This window comes from Rhinichthys klamathensis, unplaced genomic scaffold, assembly GCF_029890125.1.
Source record: "Rhinichthys klamathensis goyatoka isolate OS25496 unplaced genomic scaffold, OSU_Roscu_1.1 h1tg000032l_1, whole genome shotgun sequence".
In the NCBI taxonomy this organism is placed as follows: domain Eukaryota; kingdom Metazoa; phylum Chordata; class Actinopteri; order Cypriniformes; family Leuciscidae; genus Rhinichthys; species Rhinichthys klamathensis.
In genome coordinates this window covers 29,692-47,464 of record NW_026606581.1, presented here as the reverse complement: position 1 = coordinate 47,464, position 17,773 = coordinate 29,692, and the positions used below count along the sequence as shown (strand labels likewise).

General features: G+C 37.1%; 2 protein-coding genes across 2 annotated transcripts; one reads left to right on the top strand and one right to left on the bottom strand.

The window, feature by feature from the left end:
• The first annotated feature begins 1,944 nt into the window (after positions 1-1,944).
• Positions 1,945-13,858, top strand: ahsa1b (AHA1, activator of heat shock protein ATPase homolog 1b). Its single transcript, XM_056245476.1, has 9 exons — positions 1,945-2,102; positions 3,324-3,514; positions 4,084-4,166; positions 8,588-8,705; positions 8,800-8,885; positions 10,792-10,920; positions 11,070-11,171; positions 11,297-11,348; positions 13,473-13,858. Exons 1-9 carry the CDS (start codon positions 2,023-2,025, stop codon positions 13,643-13,645), a joined length of 1,014 nt encoding a protein of 337 aa, XP_056101451.1. The 5' UTR covers positions 1,945-2,022; the 3' UTR covers positions 13,646-13,858.
• A 1,119-nt stretch (positions 13,859-14,977) lies between these two features.
• On the bottom strand, positions 14,978-17,423 carry LOC130080177 (dr1-associated corepressor). Its single transcript, XM_056245477.1, has 7 exons — positions 17,260-17,423; positions 17,080-17,152; positions 16,484-16,577; positions 16,242-16,355; positions 15,555-15,651; positions 15,392-15,449; positions 14,978-15,300 (listed from the first exon to the last, which is right to left on the bottom strand). The coding sequence occupies exons 1-6, from the start codon at positions 17,299-17,301 to the stop codon at positions 15,408-15,410; spliced, it is 462 nt and encodes a 153-aa protein (XP_056101452.1). The 5' UTR covers positions 17,302-17,423; the 3' UTR covers positions 14,978-15,300; positions 15,392-15,407.
• Positions 17,424-17,773: the final 350 nt, after the last annotated feature.

The following is a 17,773-nucleotide window of genomic DNA, read 5'->3' as shown; positions in this document are numbered from 1 at the left end:
TTGTAATCCGTTGGTAATAATTAATTTTGTAAATTGAAAAGACAAATGTGTAAATAAATCATCATGTGATATTCGTTTCTCTAACACGGTGTCTCTCAACCCTGCTCCTGAAGGACCCCCAACACAGCACATTTTCTTTGCCTCCCTAATCAAACACACCTGATTCAACTCATCGGCTCATTAGAAGAAACTGGGTGAGTCAGGAAGAGGACACTTTCAAAATGTGCAGTGTTGGGGGTCCTCCAGGGTTGAGAAACACTGCTCTAACTCACACACATACTTCACATGATAAATAATGTCCTTTCTTTGAAACTCACCTGCCGCATTTGAAATTGCTATTTGTTCTCCTGTTTTTAAATGTCGTTCCAAAGAAACAGCACTTTGCAATATCTGGTTTTGTGTATTTTTGTGTCGCAATATTAGTAGTTCTTGTCCTTGGCTTTTCTGAAATGATGCCAAACTTCATGACAGAACAGTCATCTATAAATCTGTGTGCTGCCAATAGTGGTTTACTGTCTGTCTGTCTGTCTGTCTGTCTGTCTGTCTGTCTGTCTGTCTGTCTGAACTATCTGGTTACTTGTTACAGTTCAGCAATTAAGTAATTTATTTAATATTATTTATTATTATGAATTATAGATTTTTTAAAATCATTAATTACCTTTTTATATGGCTTTGTCTAGTTTAAAATTATTTGTATGCAATATGTATTTGATATATGCAAAATTTGCAAATTATTAATAAACCTACAATGATCAAAAATCAATCTCGGTCAAAAACGCAGCTTTTTGTCTGTGCCTAATTCACTTCCATTCTAATTCCACGACGATGGACGAATCCTGGACGATGACATTACTGTTTTCTCGAAAGTGGCTATAGATAAATTAACTAAATGAATACGATTTTTTTTTTTTTACAACAAAAATGAATCAAATTACTTAAGCAGGAATATGACACTATTTTCTTCTAGATCTGCTGTATAGCCGAAACAAACTTTGTTGCATTATTTTCCTGTTATCACTGTAAAGCTGCTTTGAAACAATCTGTATTGTAAAAAGCGCTAAATTAATAAAAGTGAGGTGACTTGACTTGAAATTAAACCAACGCGGTAAATAGCAACATTAACATTTAAAGGTAGCCTATTAAAAGGGTAGTTTACCCACAATCTGTCATTATTTACTCTCCCTCAAGTTGTTAATGCATTTGATAATGCTTTGTAAGTTGTGTAGCCTATGTCATATGTTTGCATTGTTTTATGTCTTTGTTTTTATTTTCTCTTTTATACCTTCTGTACAGCACTTTGGTTCCACTTGTGGTGTTGAAAGTGCTCAGATAAATAAAGTTGAGTTGAGTTGAGTTACAAAACTGCATGAATTGTTTTCTTCTGCTGAACACAAAAGAAGATATTTTGAAGAATGTTTGTAACCAAACATGATTTGATGGACCCCATTGACTTCCATAGTATTTTTTACTAGCTGTTATGGAAGTCAATGCCATCAACTGTTTGGTTCCCAAAATTCTTCTTTTATGTACCTAAAAGCAAGTCTTGACCCATCTATTTGTGCTATTGCAAAAACAACAAGGACCGTATTTTCAGACAAGTGATCTGCCACTGAGGCCTATGTATCCATTTTACATTTAGCATAGTAGCCTACATTTCAGATTGAATTCAGCCAACTAAATCGTTTCAGAATGTACTTGGTTCTAAATGGTATTTTAAATAATACAATGCTATTATGTCTTTATTTCTATATTTAAAAAAAAAACAAAAAAAAAAAACTGTGTAATACCAAGTGAAGTACCAACAAACAGACACATTTCTCCAAGTTCATGCGGAATCATCTCCAAGCCTTGTGTTTAACACGGAGTGCTTAGTTTGTGCGCGACTTCCGTTTCCAGTAATTTCTACGAGCAACAAAACCAGAGGCAGCAGTCGAGAGGCTTCCAGAAGCGAGAGCACGCTCGTGTCAGACTCCGTAGCTTCATTCATTCATTCTGAATTCAAAATATCTGTATTAAATCAGCATGGCGAAGTGGGGAGAAGGAGACCCTCGCTGGATCGTGGAGGAGAGAGCGGATGCCACAAACGTCAACAACTGGCACTGGTGAGAGACAACCGGCACATTCGCACAATTACTCAAGCCATCTTGATGCTAACATGCTAAAGAACACCCGCCTAGCTGTCGTCTGTGAATCAAGTGCCTCACGGACACTCTCGACCGAAGAAAACATAGTTCTCTGGCAACGGAACACTTAGCTGCAACCGAGAAAGTTAAAGTTGTTGTTTTTGGGTTTATTCTGATATCTGGCTAAAATGGGCCGTTAGCGTCGTCGCAAGTTTATTCATGCCATGCTTTCGCCGCATCTTTCATGTGACGGCTTTCTGGTCGATATATTTCTATAATTTGACGAAAATCTTGTTTACCCTTCTATTTCTTGGGTTGTCAGCTATTGTTGTCGGACAAGTCGATTCGGTTCTGCTCTTGCAGTGTCTCGGCAGCTTGGACATTGAATGTTACTGAGTAAGGGATGCTCTCAGACAGTTTTGTTAGAGCAAGTTAAATGTTGAAGTGGGTGGTTAATTTGGTTTACACTGCTTATGAAGGTGTATTGATGAAACAAATTCATTGGGGAAGCATTTAAACCATTTCTTGGTGTTAGTCAGCATCTCCATCCACACAAGTTTAAATGGCTTTTTACTGTTGACAGCGAACCCTATAGATCCTAGTTTTAACCATGATTTATTCAACATGACAGTCACATTAAAGCTAGGTTTTGTCAAGAACTATTCTCAGGGTTCCACAGTCAACCTGGAAATATCAATAATAAATATTACTATTGTGATTATTATTTATTTTTTTAAAGGCCTAGAAACGTTACTTTCACGTTAGATTCCATTAGAAAGGTATTGCTCATAAAAGAGAAAAACAGTTTCCTCATTAAATGGATTCAAATCTCAGGACATAATTGTCTTCTTGGAGACTTTTGTACACTAATAGTTATAACCCAATAGTTGAATCTATTAATTCTAATGTATGATATACCTGACATGGAAACCCACATCACATCAATGAGCTGTATAGATATGATAAAAAAAAAATACATATTATATTTTTTATCATATAAGTCTGTATGCAGGAATCACAAACAACTGATATAAGTCATAGAAAATTGTTTTTTTTTCTTTTCTTTTTTCTTTAGTGGGACCAGTGAAAATTTTGCCAGGGCAAGTAAAGATCTGAACCACTGACCAGTAGAAAAATCCTTAGCATTAAGTCCTGCAAAAAAAAGGGAGTAATATCAGTGGATGTGCTTTGTGTTACTAGGACGGAGAGGGACGCCACAAACTGGTCATCGGAGAAGCTGAAGGAGCTGCTCATGGGATTGTGGGTGGAGAATGAAGAAGGCAAGTGTGAGATCACAGAGGTCAGCAAGGTGGAGGGAGAAGCATCCATCAATAATCGCAAAGGGAAGCTGATTTTCTTCTACGAGTGGAATCTGAAGGCCACCTGGACAGGTGAGGAATTATGTGTGGAATAACTGTGGATCAGCTATTGCTAACTTACGTCTGCTCCCACCAAGAACAACATGGAAAAGCACTTTAATGCAAAATACAAGGTGTCGAATTATAATAATCCCAGAAATATATATACTGTATATAGTTTTCTTTTTTTAAATGTATTTAAGTGGAGTGTCTGCTCTGTAAACAGCTGGCTGAAGGGAATACCGATAACACACAACCTGAAACTGAAAACGGATATCTTATTTCCAGTTAGTTTCACTGGGCAAAGAAAGAAAAATCCACCTAGATGATAATTCATTTTTGTATAATAATAATAATAATACATTTTATTTGTAACACACTTTAAGGAAAATCCCAAAGTACTAGGTTTTTTTGGCCTGATGTTCATCCCTGGTGTAAATAGATCTATAGGAAGGAATGCATTTTATTTGCTCTTGGTGTGAATAGGCCTTAAAGATGAATATGACCGAGAGCAATTGTAAGTAAATATCTAATTAAAGAAGTTCTTTAGTTTACTTGGCTTTAATATTCATGTACATGATTTGGGCTGTCTGTTTGTACAGGGACATCAAAATCAGGCATCAAATACAAGGGGAACATTGAAGTTCCAAACCTTTCGGATGAAAATGACATGGACGACCTTGATGTAAGTGAACTCATTCACGTAGCATTTTATATATATATTGTAGCATCACCAACCGGAAGGTTTTACAGAAGACTACAGTAGCAGTGTGTATTGTAAACATGGTCAATTTATTTAAAGGGGCTATATGTAAGAATTATCATGTATTACTTGCTTTTTTATTGCCAATGTGTGAACAGCTTGTAACAAAACTAGGTTGTCTATGAAAGCCTGTAGTGTAGACTGATTTTTATGTGAAGGATTTGGGACGTTTTTGCCAGGAAAATCAAAAGGATGTGCCGTTAACGTGCTCTTCGAGAGCCTCTCGTCTGTTCAATGACACATGAGCAAATGCTTATACAATGTTCAGGATAATGCCGAAAGAGCCATTCTGTACTGTAATGTCAATGTGTCTTGCAAAGAAAAGGGTTTACTTCAAACTATAGTTTCACATAGTCAGATCTATATAGTCTATAGTCTCAAACATATTTATAATCTAACAGTGTAATTTTATTTACCTCATCTGTCGACATGATGCCAGTGAATCGCAGAGCTGGTGCAAACATATCCACATCTCTATGATCAGATGCTTTAACTACTGTTTTCTCAGAGCTGTCATTTTTGTTGTTGTTTTTTTATTAAAAAAGGAAAGCGCACAGCACATATTTACATATTTATCGAAACGTTGCTCTCAGTAACGTGGACGGTGTCAGGATGTTCGTTAAAAGTATATCGCTGCAAAGGTATTTCTTTTTTTACTTCTAAGCGAAGAGCGAAAAAGAACATCGTTGTGAGTATTCACATTCAGTCTTGTACGTTACATGCGCAGGAATGCGAGCACAAGCAATAAGTTGCTGGCTGCAGTTCACAGCAGTGGTTCTCAATTAAGCGGACGGAGCCCGATAAGGGGCTTTAGCAAACTTCCAGAGGGGCCTCAAGACAGATGACTTAAAATTATTTTAAATCAAGATATTTCTTAATTGAATTCATTTGTTGTTTTTAAAGAACCAGTTTTTCCATTCCCTTGGATGACCTGGATATATGACCTCATTTTTAAAGTCTGAATTCTAGACCTGGAAATGTCATGTAAATAAAATTTACACTTTTATAATGATTGTACATTTTCTAGTTAAAGGGTTAGTTCACCCAAAAATGAGAATTCTGTCAGTAATTTCTCACCCTCATGTTGTTCCAACCCCGTAAGACTTTCGTTCATCTTCGGAACACAAATTAAGATATTTTTAATGAAATCTGAGAGCTGGATCACTCCTTCATAGGCTTCTAGGCAATTTCATTCTGCCGGTCCAGAAAGAAAAGTTAGTAAAAACATTGTTAAAATAGTCCAAGTGACTAGTGGCTCAACCTTAAAGGGTTAGTTCACCCAAAAATGAAAATGCTGTCAGTAATTACTCACCCTCATGTTGTTCCAACCCCGTAAGACCTTCGTTCATCTTCGGAACACGAATTAAGATATTTTTGATGAAATCTGAGAGCTGGATCACTCCTCCATACTAGTCCATAGGCTTCTTCAGGGATTGAACTTGCCGGCCTCGAAAAGTTATTAAAGACATCGTTAAAATAGTCCAAGTGACTACAGTGGCTCAATCTTAAGTTTATCAAGCGACGAGAATACTTTTTGTGCGCAAAAACAAACAAAAATAACGACTTTATTTCAACTATTCATGTCCTTCTCTTTGGGCCTCTAGTCAGTTAACGTAGTGTGATTCCGTAGAGCTACGTCACACGTAGGCTCACTATTGGCCGACGCTGGTCATGTGGGTGATGCGTGTGACGTACAACAACAGAAGCTTACGCTATTACACTAGTGAACTGACTCGAGGCCCAAGGAGATGGACATGAATAGTTGAAATAAAGTCGTTATTTTTGTTTGTTTTTGCGCACAAAAAGTATTCACGTCGCTTGATAAACTTAAGATTGAGCCACTGTAGTCACTTGGACTATTTTAACAATGTCTTTAATAATTTTTCGAGGCCGGCAAGTTCAATCCCTGAAGAAGCCTATGGAGGAGTGATCCAGCTCTCAGATTTCATCAAAAATATCTTAATTTGTGTTCCGAAGATGAACGAAGGTCTTACGGGGTTGGAACAATACTTTTTGTGCACACAAATAACGACTTTATTCAACTATTCATTTTCTTCTGTGTGGGCCTCTTGACGCGAGTTCACGAGAACTGAGAAGATGACGCAGATGGGTCTCGATGTAGTGTTTAAAATGGTTCTAAGGTGTGCATTTCCTGGATGTCCGAATCGTGAGAAACCAACGAGAAAACGTAAAAGTGCCTTACCAATGCCGAAAAATGAATGGCTTACCTTTCACACTCTCCCATCAAATGATCGTGAACGTCATTGTCTCAGTTCTCGCGCATGCGTTGTGGTGCTCTCGTAAACTCACATCAGAGGCCCACACAGAAGAAAATGAATAGTTGAATAAAGTTTGTTTTTTTTGTGCACAAAAAGTATTCTAGTCGCTTGATAAACTTAAGGTTGAGCCACTGTAGTCACTCGGACTATTTTAACGATGTCTTTACTAACTATTCTGGACCGGCAGAGTGAGCCAGCTCTCAGATTTCATCAAAAATATCTTAATTTGTGTTCCGAAGATGAACGAAAGTCTTACGGGGTAGGAACAACATGAGGGCGAGTAATTACTGACAGAATTTTCATTTTTGGGTGAACTTACCCTTTAAGCCAAGCTCCAAAGTATTAGAAATTGTGAGTAAAAATATTTTTTAAAAAAGCCTTATCCTTAATCCTTAGTAAATCACAAACAACTGGAAAAGTCATGGGGCCTTCGAAAATTCTTGTGGACAGTGGGGGGCCTTGGAGTCAAAAAGGTTAAGAACCACTGATCTAAAGTATCTGGAACAAAAGTATCTATTTTTTTGTTGTTGTTATTTTTGTTGTTATTAGGGCTGCTCGATTATTGCAAAAATCATAATCATGATTATTTAACACAATTATTGGTGGGTGATATTATCAAAGTCTTATGTACATTTTTTGAAGAATAAATAGAAAGCAGTTCAGTACACTTGAAATCAAATTGCGATATAGACTAGAGTGTGTGAATATATTAAACCTCAAAGACTATTTATATACAAATCCTGCATGTTCAGTGTGAATGAATGGTGCAGCCGACGTGCAGTTTTATTTACCACACACAAACACACACACTGAAGCACGTGTGACGCTCGCATTGTTTTTTTTTTGCCTATATGAGGACACAAATGCATGAACGTCCTCTTCAGACTTTAGATGCGCTCTGAAAGTCACTTCGTGAGCATTTAACCGCTTAATTTGAGAAAAACTAGCATGTCATAAACACAGAAACTCAAAAGGTCTTCACGGCAGCCCGTCAAAATAAAAGTTCGGTTTACTGTTATACAGTAGAATTTAGATATGTCCCAACACGCCCGCTCCACGACACTAGCAGTTACGGGGGTCTTCCACCCCCCCTGGAAAATATCCTAGGGGAAACACTGTAGACTATGGCCCCATCCACACTACTGCGTTTTAGTTTAGAAACGGATAATTAAAACGAATACGATCTCCGTCCACACCAGCGTTTTAGCTGCGTATTAGAATTGATCTCCGTCCACATTAAAATGACTGAAAACGTGGATCACGTGACCATTCACCAACACTGGGCATGCGCGTGCTGGTGTAAACACAACTTCATTAATAAAATTATCCCACCATGCTCTGGGTTAACCCCAAACCGACGCTCCATGTACGGTCAACGCCGCCGCTGCACACGGGAATGGTCACAGATCGCTCGAATAATAGCTTGACTCCGGCGCATGTAGGCAGTTATAGCGTTGTAAAATGCAGAATTTACTTGTTCAACAGCTGCTAGCAAAGATATACGCCATGACTGATGACACCCAATCATAGAGCCGAGCGTGAGCCTCTACTACGTCATCGTTTCTAAAGTCCTCCGTTTTGACCCGTCTACACTAAAACGCCCTCCGGAGATTCAAAACGGAAAACGGATCGGCAGCGTTTCTAAACTTCTCCGTTTTGGGTCTCCGTTTTTGCCGTTTTTAGTGTGGACGGGAGGTGCAAACGTAGCAAAAGGTCTCCGTTTTTAAATGAAAACGCAGTAGTGTGGACGGGGCCTAATCCTTATTACAACTACAAAAATGATTCAATCAAGAGCAGTGAGTGATTTTATCTTTATCTTTTGTTGTCTGATTAACATTAATGACAGACTTCAGCAGATTTATTAAGACGGAATGCTGCAGTGGTCCAATAATCGTTTTACACCAATTATCTTGTTTTCATAATCATTGGAAGCCGAAATCGAAAGTAAATTAAGATTAATCGCACAGCCCTAGTTGTTACTAGATGTGAATAACTAAATAGCCATGCTGAGTATATAGATTGTGTAAGTGATGATAATGAGTATTTTTTCGGGATCACACACAGGTCAGTGTGAGTCTTTGTAAAGATGAGCCTGAGACGGCGCTGCTTTCTCTGATGAGGAGGGAGGGAGCCGATCAAATTCGCACGGCGCTGGCCGGCTATGTGGGCTTCCTCAAAACAGGTACGTCTCACTGAGATGTCAAAACTGATGGCAATCCTGTGGCAGCGTTGTCTGCTGGATGTGGATTGCTATAATCTGTTATTATCTGTTGTAGAGTTCACACAGGGCATGATCCTGCCAACAGCCAATGGTGTGACGAAACAAACAGCCCAGGCAACAACTAAGACAAGCAAAACTCAGGTGAGGCTTAAAGTGTCTCGATTTTCTTCAATATAGCTTAAATAGCTTACTGCTCAGACTGAAATCATTATGAATTATTGTGGATGTCAAGTAACCAGCACTAGTCAATAAGGAAGATTATGCAGACACTAAATGTATTGATCTGCAAATAAGAAAACATTATTACCAAAGTTATTCACTGATAATTACTACTGATAATTCACATGTGTGAACAAGTGAAAATAACACTATACCATATAGTATATAAAAATGAGGAAAAACAAAATGTGTTGACAAATATAAATATACAAAATAAAACGGACATTACATAGGGCAAAATATGTTACCAGTTTAAGACGAACCTTACTAGTTTCACATCACTTGAAACTGCTACGGCAGTGGGGAAGATGCATGGGCATTAATTTGCTTTATTTTAACGTTATGTTTAGTTTTTACCTAAAATCTTCCCCGTTCAGATGGTGATACACAAATGTGGTCATGTGCACATTCAAGCATTTCATACAATGGATTTAAACAACTCGCCCTTTTACCGCAGATTTAGTATAAAAAAATATTTTAATAATGACAGTCATGACATACATATGACTTTCATTTACAATTGCCATTCACGAATAAATCGTTCAGTGCGATTTGCGAACCGATTTAACAGGTTAATTGAAAAGAATCGGACACTGCTAACGCTTCTCAGAGTGAGTGACAAGTTCTTCAGCTCAAAATACAGAGGAACGAGTAGGAAAAAGTATGATATCATCAATGCACTAAAGTAAAAGTTTCCCAAAATAAAAATACTCTGATAAAGTACAGATACTTAAAATGTATAATGCCGGAACTTTTCTCTGAACTCTTTTAATGCAATTTAAAAAAAAATCTATGATTAGTAAATGTAATTTTTGGTGGCTTTATGAAGTCAGCTCTAATTTTGAACATTAAATCTATTGTTTTATCATTAAAAAGATTATTTACTGTCTTTCATTATATAAATGGCATTTGTTTTGATATATAATGCAATTTGAAAATGTATTTTAAGACGTTTATACATACTTAAGTGTCCAGATATATTTTAGTGCCATTGTTTTTTGATAAATCATCATGTCAGCTATATGATGTAATGGAATGCTAAAAATACTAATGGAAGACAGTGTGCTTGAGAGTGAACGGAATTAATAAAAAAAATATTCTTTATCCTGATTCAATCCGATCAAGCCTACAATAATGATTTATGGTTTGAGCTGTCAGTTTGGATTTCACAGGAAAATCCAGGCTTATGGCATTTGTTCATGCGTATTTATGTCAGAAAACAAGTCCTGGCTACTAGATATCATGAGTGGCTTGTATCTACAAGAAATAGTGTTGTTGTAGATACTCTCTGCTGTATAGGCTACTGTATATTCACAGTTTGTGAACATGAAATATTAAATGCAATTATAAAATGTATAAAAAAGTTAAATACAGTTTATCATGTGTATTTTTTCATTTTTATAATGTGTAAAGTTGTAATTGTGTTATGTTTACATCTGTTGCTATTTGAAAAGGTTACTAACTATAATGTGATTTTTGATGAATTGTTTTAAAACTAGTTAGGGTCAGTTTGAAAGATCATAATTATAATAACAGCATATGGTACCCAAAAAATAAACACATACAAAAATGTATTGTCTGTTTTTAAATTCACAGATAACAAGTGAGATTTCAATTACATTTTGACCACTGAACTAGAAAATGCCCCTGGTTTCTTTTTCAGAAATCTGCTCACCTTAATATAGGCTTTGTTAATTTTTTTTTACTATCAGTGGGGCTCAATGTAGCTTGACAGATCTGCTCCGATGTGGCAATCAAATGCAACCATAGTGATTCCTCAAACTATTTGATTCTAAAACTCATCGTTTGTGTGTAATTGTATTTTTAGATTGGCTCATGTAGCGCTGCTCCTCCTCCTTCCAACACAGGGGTAAAAATCCCCACCTGCAAGTTCTCGTTAAAGGACACTTTCCTCACCTCACCAGAAGAGCTTTACAGGGTGTTTCTCAATCAGGAGGTGAGTCTTCTGCCGCCACCACAGCTGACAGGCCATTAGTTGCATCTCCACTATAGTGAGACTCCCTGGGCTCGTATTACTGAATGCACAGAGCTCTTCTCATTAGTGATTACATTTGTTTGAGAAGAATGCCAAATTGTGTGTTACAGATGGTTCAGGCTTTCACACGCAGTGGTGCCATGGTTGAGGCTGAAAAAGGTGGGAAGTTTCGCCTGTTGGACGGAAACGTGAACGGAGAGTTCCAGGAACTGGTGAGACTTCAGTTTCCAATTACAAAACATGATGACATCTCAGATAAAAGTACTTTCACTGATGATTGACAGTGATGGTTGATTTATGATTTGATTTCTGAAAACACGTACTGTGCATTTAACAGGTACCTGAGCAGAAGATAGTCATGAAATGGAGGTACAATACATGGCCTTGTGGTAAGTTAAACCAGCTTTGTTCTCACTGCAGACAATAGACTGTCCACACTGGCATTTTGCAAGTTATGAAATCAGATACATTTGTTTAGACTGTGTATTCAGTATCTGGTTTATCTACATCGGTTGCTACAGTAGCAATGTAATTTTCGCCTGCTAAGAGACTTTCAAATACAGCAACTGAGCTATTAGTGTGGAGAGAATAGACTGAACACTGGAAATTTTGTGAGAATGTCACATACACTACATTTAAAAGTTTGGTGTCAGTAAGTTTTCAACTGTTTTAATGCGTTCCAAAGGATGAGATTGATACGGTAAAACCAAAGCCATTGTTGGTGTTGGTATCACTGTGTATCACATGCTCAGTGGTTAAAGTGGGATTTGGCAGGTGGAGGATCCTTCAAATTTTGTGTAGGTGCAACAGGGAAAAATGGCTCACCGTGGGACAACATATTGAGTATCGTGGTATAGCAATACTTTTTGGTATAATTATCATCCACAGCCCCACCCACAGACATGTGCATTAAAATGTAAGGTATTTAGTGGGGTTCGGGGGCACGCTCCCCACAAGAAAAATTAGATTTCTCTGACCTACAAATGTGCAATTTAAGACTTTTGAGGCCCAAAAAATGGATAATAAATGGCTTTAAAACCATGTCATTGAGTGGGCATTAGATTATTTTGTCAATACCTTCTCTCTCCTCATCTACATCTTTCTTTTTCTCTCAGTCTCCTTATCCTGGCTTATTTCTTCCCCCCCTAAAGCTGAACTTTGACTGATAGTCTTTTCATTTTCGTCTGTGTCAGTGAAGAAAGTAAACATAGGCTTAACTGATATTTATATGTTTTATGAATCATTTTCTTAAACAAGTTAATTAACTCAAGGCTACCAGGTCAGTATTGCCACCTTCTACAAGCTTTGGAATTTGAAAAGTAATTTTAAATAATACAAATTATAGGCTACGTTTAACGCAGTTGGTGGAATTGGCAGACGTTCCCTCATCATGCGCTGTGCAAACGCGTCAAAGCATTCTCAGGTATAAATATGCAGCATTAATGCACGTAGGTGATTTTGAAAGAATATTTCATGTCGATATACAATGGTTACATAATGTTAAAACTAATCCTGCTATTGATATCTTTGTAAGACCCTATAGAACAGTGGCTAGGGAAAACAAATGTCAGGCGAAATATCGAACCTAAAACTAACTTAACCACGCTCAACCACCGTGAGTGCATTTCACGCATTTGTAATCGCTCGCGTTCAGCGTGGAGGAAGGGAGGTTGGTCAGTCGGTCGGCCCAGCTCGGGACCAGCGAGATTCGTTGAGATTAAGGAATCTATTTATTTATTTATTTATTTATCTGAGGTGCCGGAACACAGTTCCGGACCGTTCCGGCCCACTTTAACCCCTGCACATGCTGAGAAAGAGCTAAAATTCTGATATGCTAACAGCCATTTGGTTTCTGACCAATCACAACAGACTGTGCCATTTGACCAATCAGAGCAGAGTAGACCAATCACAACAGACTGTGCCATTTGACCAATCAGAGCAGAGTAGACCAATCACAACAGACTGTGCCATTTGACCAATCAGAGCAGAGTAGACCAATTACAACAGACTGGACCATTTAACCGATCAGAGCAGAGGAGGCTTTTGGAAAGAGGAGTTTAGAGAGACCGAATCCTTTATCGAACATCTTTTTGAATTTTCAACATTGATAATTATAATATGTTTCTTGAGCACCAAATCAGCATATTAGAATGATTTCTGAAAGAACATGTGACACTGAAGACTGGAATAATGAAAATTCAGCTTTGCTGCTATTTTTAAATTGTAATATTTCACAATATCACTGTTTTGATCAAACAAATGCTGCTTTGGTGAGCAGAATAGACTTCTACCGATCCCAAACTTTTTAAAGGTAGTTTAGTTCACTATATGACGGAAGAAGAAATTCTTACCATGTATATTGTGGTTTAAGTCTGAAATTCCATAGTTTTTTTTTTTTGGCAAGTCACATTATAAATATCATATTTACCGGCTCTCTCATTTACCGTGTGCCAGTTGACTTTGAGAAACATCTGCACGTTATTCACCTTCGCTGTCTGTCCTTTTCATTTCAGAGCACTATGCGACGGTGACATTGACTTTCACAGACAAGGGTAATGAGACGGAGTTAAAGATTGAGTGTCGGGCAGTTCCTGAAAATGAAGAGGAACGAACACGAGATGGCTGGCAGAGGTACTACTGCCACGCTATTAAACAGACATTTGGCTACGGCGCACGACTCTGCTGAGGCCAGGATGTAGCGGCCGCTCTTTTTGGCTCTTTTCTTTGTTTTATTGTTTTTATTTTTCATTTCGCTCCACCTACAAATAAGAGAAGGATCTAAGTGTGACTCTACTGAACAGCAGGCATCACATTGTTCCATTGTCACGATTCTTTATTTGGATGATTTTGAAGTTTAGAGGAAATAGAGAAAAAGATCAAAAAGTCAGAACTGAACGAGATGAAAAGAGCGCTAAAGGGGGGAGACTTGGGTCATATGAAATATCTGTGTATGTGTGTAATATAAAATACTTGTTTTAGCATGGTAACTCTCTGATGGCACTTCTGTCCTGTTCTGTCAAAGGTCACAGGGTTGAATGGTGCCTTTTATGCACTGGGCGGCTTTTGTCAGTTATTAAAAATTGGATCTTCGTGATGGTTTGGATAAGGAAAAATAAAGATATATATCGGACCACTTAATGTTTTTTTTTCTGATCGAAACGGAATTATTCATGTACATGTTTTTTTTTTTTGTCATTTCATCTAATAGTATTATGAACATCTGATTTTTACTCCATTTATATTCATTGATAAAACAAAACAAGCTGCGGAAAGCCTGTTTCTTTTGTCAAACAGACTATATTAAAAAGAAAATCATGTCAAATGCACAACTGGATATTTTTAGATCACTGCTTTTCTGTTTGCTTTGTATCACTGAAAGTACTGTATTTCAGCCTTTATAGGGCTTGCCTGGTTTTAGCTGCTGTTATGTTTGAAATGCTTGAAAAGGAAAACAAAACAATTTAAAGGCCCTCAGTAACAGAAGAAAAATTGGATATATTGCCCCAAATTATGATCAAGAAAAAGGTTTATAGCCTATTTACTTTTATTTTCTTGTATATGTTCTGCATCACACTTTGTGACCATACAAAGAACATAATTTACTTAAAATAAAAGTACCTTTGAAACATCCTCAGATATTTTATTCAGCCATTATTTTGCAATAATATTTGTAATAGATTCTTGGTTTTAAACTTTTTTTTTACTACATATTGTCTCTTTTGTCATTCATCACAGTAGTTAGGTTAAGAGTAGAAATGCATATTTATACAATATTGTGTAATATTGACATCTTAAAATATACTTTATAGAATATTCACTATAAAATACAATTGACCTTGTCATACAATATGCCACTTAAAGAACCCTGCAACCTACTGTGGATAATTAATGGTTAACAAAACCAGTGACTTGCATTTAAAGATGGTAGAAAAAGAAAATAATAAATATTTACCTTGATCTATAAATATTGTAACACATAAGTCACAGCTTAGAGAATCATGTTAGATTATAAACATAAGACAGGTCAAACTACAGTTTTAATTGTGAATCCAACTGAAAAAAAAAAAATTGTGGAGCTGCTCACTATCACAAAATCTCTATTATATAATAAACAAATTATTTTCTTCCCTATCGGAATTTAAAACTCCCTGGAAACCTTGAAATAAGTATGAAAACAAAAAATATATAATTCATTTCATGGTCATTATAATACCACAACAGAGCAATTTCACAAATTAAAAATTAAATATTTATGTCAGATGCTAAGAATAACTAACACCTTGTTGTGTCTTCAAAAATAATACTGCAGTTTTCAGTGAGAGATTGTTGCGTCTTGCGAAACTTAAATAAAAAATAAAATGAAAAATTAATCACTGGATTGATATAGTTAAAATGTTAGTTATACACATGAACTTATCGGTATAAATCTCACCTTTTCAGAAGCCCGGTCAAGGTGAATGAGTTTCCAAGCAGATGAACAGCTCAGACTCCTGATCAAGAAAACACACCATGAAAGATTCTCCCATTCAAAATACAAACATCTCTCATCAAAATTCTTAACCTTGTATCAGTAACATGTCATCACAGTCACTTACACTGGATGAATCACTGTTGATGACCAGATCATTGGTGGCTTTTTGGGGTGGCTCCTCCCTCTCAGGTGACTTGATAGACACACTTTGCCACCGTTTCCTAAAGGAAGATCATTTCATTACAATGGCTGCATCCACAATCACATACTTCCCTACTATATAGTAGGCGAAAAACAGTATGTCCAAAAAGAAGTGTGTCTGAATGCACAGTACTCATAAAAGCGTTAAAAATAACCCAGATGACCTAATTCGTGCATACGATGGACACTTTACTATCCCATGAGGCCACAGGAGAGGATTTATGAATGGCAGTGAAGTGAAGTAACTGACGCTGGTAGCAGGTCACATGATAAGGGCACATGCTGAATGTAGTACATCCAGATTACATTCATACTACACACATTCATACTATATAGAACATATTTTTTAGCAGTCGTGAAGTTATTACTTACTCAAAATAAGTACCTAGTCATCGATTGCTTGTATGGACAATGGCAGGTGTGCCCAATCCTGTTCCTGGAGATCCTGCCGAGTTCAGATCTAACCCTGCTGTCTGTAGATCTTAGTTTTGTGTTGGATCAGGTTTGAAGCTGAACTTTCTCCAGGAACAGGATTGGGCAGCCCTGAACTATGGCATCTGCTTTCATTCATTTGCTGGGCACCTGAACATTTTAATAGATTATACTGTACCTGTGTGACTGCCATTTGCCCTTAGTTTTGCACTCTGATGTTGACGCAGTGTTGGCTTGATCTGCCAAATCCTTCAGGAAGTCAAACAACCTCTCTGAATGGATGCACTGTTTCCTACAATGATTATCCAAGTATAATAAAAGAACAGAAACAGATGGACAGGAGGACACATACTCACATAACAGTGGACAGTACATAGGAATGGTTATTTAAGACAGGAGGATGCCTATTTTGAACCTCACATGTGATTGATGGACATCACTCTGCTCTTCCTGGATTGGGTTATTTTACAGGTCATGCTGAGAAGAGATCTGAGGAACATTTCTAAAGCTTTAGCTAAATGTGCAGTTATGGACCATAACAGCAAAATGAAGGAATTGTGATGGGAGGGGAGGGGAGGGGATGGATATTTTATATGAAGAAAATGCAGCCTAATTTAGGCCCCAAAATAAATAAATAAAAACAGATTTGATATTTTATATAAAGAGAATGAGCCCTATTTTAGGTTCATTGCCATTTAAAAAAAACAAACCGTAATGATAAAACTAGATAGGATTTAGTCGATTTTATCTACGGTGGCATTTGGACTAAAAATGTTGGGAACCACTAAACTAAGTATTGTGGTTAGTTCTTAGAACGCTATTTCATTGTTTTTAGCCAATCACAACGTTCTATAATTATGAACTAAGAGGAATCGTTAGAACAAAAGAATCGAAGAGTCAGAGTGGAGGAATCGACTCTTTTGGATACATGCTTCAAACGATTCAACTGGCAAAGGGCTCCTGACAACAAACGATTATTACCCACCAGCATTCAACATTTAGAGCTTAAAGGATACATATGATGACTGGTACAGCTGTTGCGATTCGCCCGACATCTGTATCCTTTTGCATTATTTTCTTGATGCGTCCCTGGCCAAGAGGAAAACAGGAGGATGAGATGTTCAGTGACGCTCATCTGAGTAGCAGAGTTTATGGATTCACAAAGCATAAAAACTTGGAAATACAGAAATACTCACGGGTGGAAAGCGAACATTATATTTTTTCTTCTGTCTGGGCATTTTGAACTCTTAAATTTCCGTTTTCGGCTTACATTTTGAATCATTTTCTGGTTTGAAGTGCGGAGCGCCATTTGTTTATCTTTCACAGGAAGTACTGAATGAGAAATGAATGGAGGGGGAAAAACAAGGGGGTCGAGCTCCACAAAGGAAACGCCCCTGTCACGTGCGGCATGACATTTGTAAACAATCCTCAAACCTTTTTTTTTCATCCACGTGTGGCAAGATCAGATGAACCTGCTACCCATCTACCAAAATATTCTAACAACGTTTTGCTAACGTTGGCTGTAAGTTATGAAAACGTTATTTCTGAATGTTCTCTGGACGTTCAAAACATCCGTTTTTAAATGTGTTAGAAACGTTATGCGAACGTTAAGGGAACATCCATTTAATCATTTTGCAAACATTATGTTATTTTTATAAATATATTTTCTGAAACAAGTAGTAACATAAAAAACCTTTAGATCAACATCCA

Excerpts from the sequence above, each read along its gene's own strand:
- ahsa1b (XM_056245476.1), top strand. The coding sequence starts at position 2,023 with ATGGCGAAGTGGGGAGAAGGAGACCCTCGCTGGATCGTGGAGGAGAGA. Across the intron at positions 3,515-4,083 it reads TCTGAAGGCCACCTGGACAG|GGACATCAAAATCAGGCATC; the intron begins GTGAGGAATTAT and ends CTGTTTGTACAG. Across the intron at positions 11,349-13,472 it reads GTACAATACATGGCCTTGTG|AGCACTATGCGACGGTGACA; the intron begins GTAAGTTAAACC and ends TTTTCATTTCAG.
- LOC130080177 (XM_056245477.1), bottom strand. The coding sequence starts at position 17,301 with ATGCCCAGACAGAAGAAAAAATATAATGTTCGCTTTCCACCC. Across the intron at positions 16,578-17,079 it reads AGCTGTACCAGTCATCATAT|CTAAAGCTTTAGAAATGTTC; the intron begins GTATCCTTTAAG and ends CTGCACATTTAG. Across the intron at positions 15,450-15,554 it reads TCAACAGTGATTCATCCAGT|GAGTCTGAGCTGTTCATCTG; the intron begins GTAAGTGACTGT and ends TTTCTTGATCAG.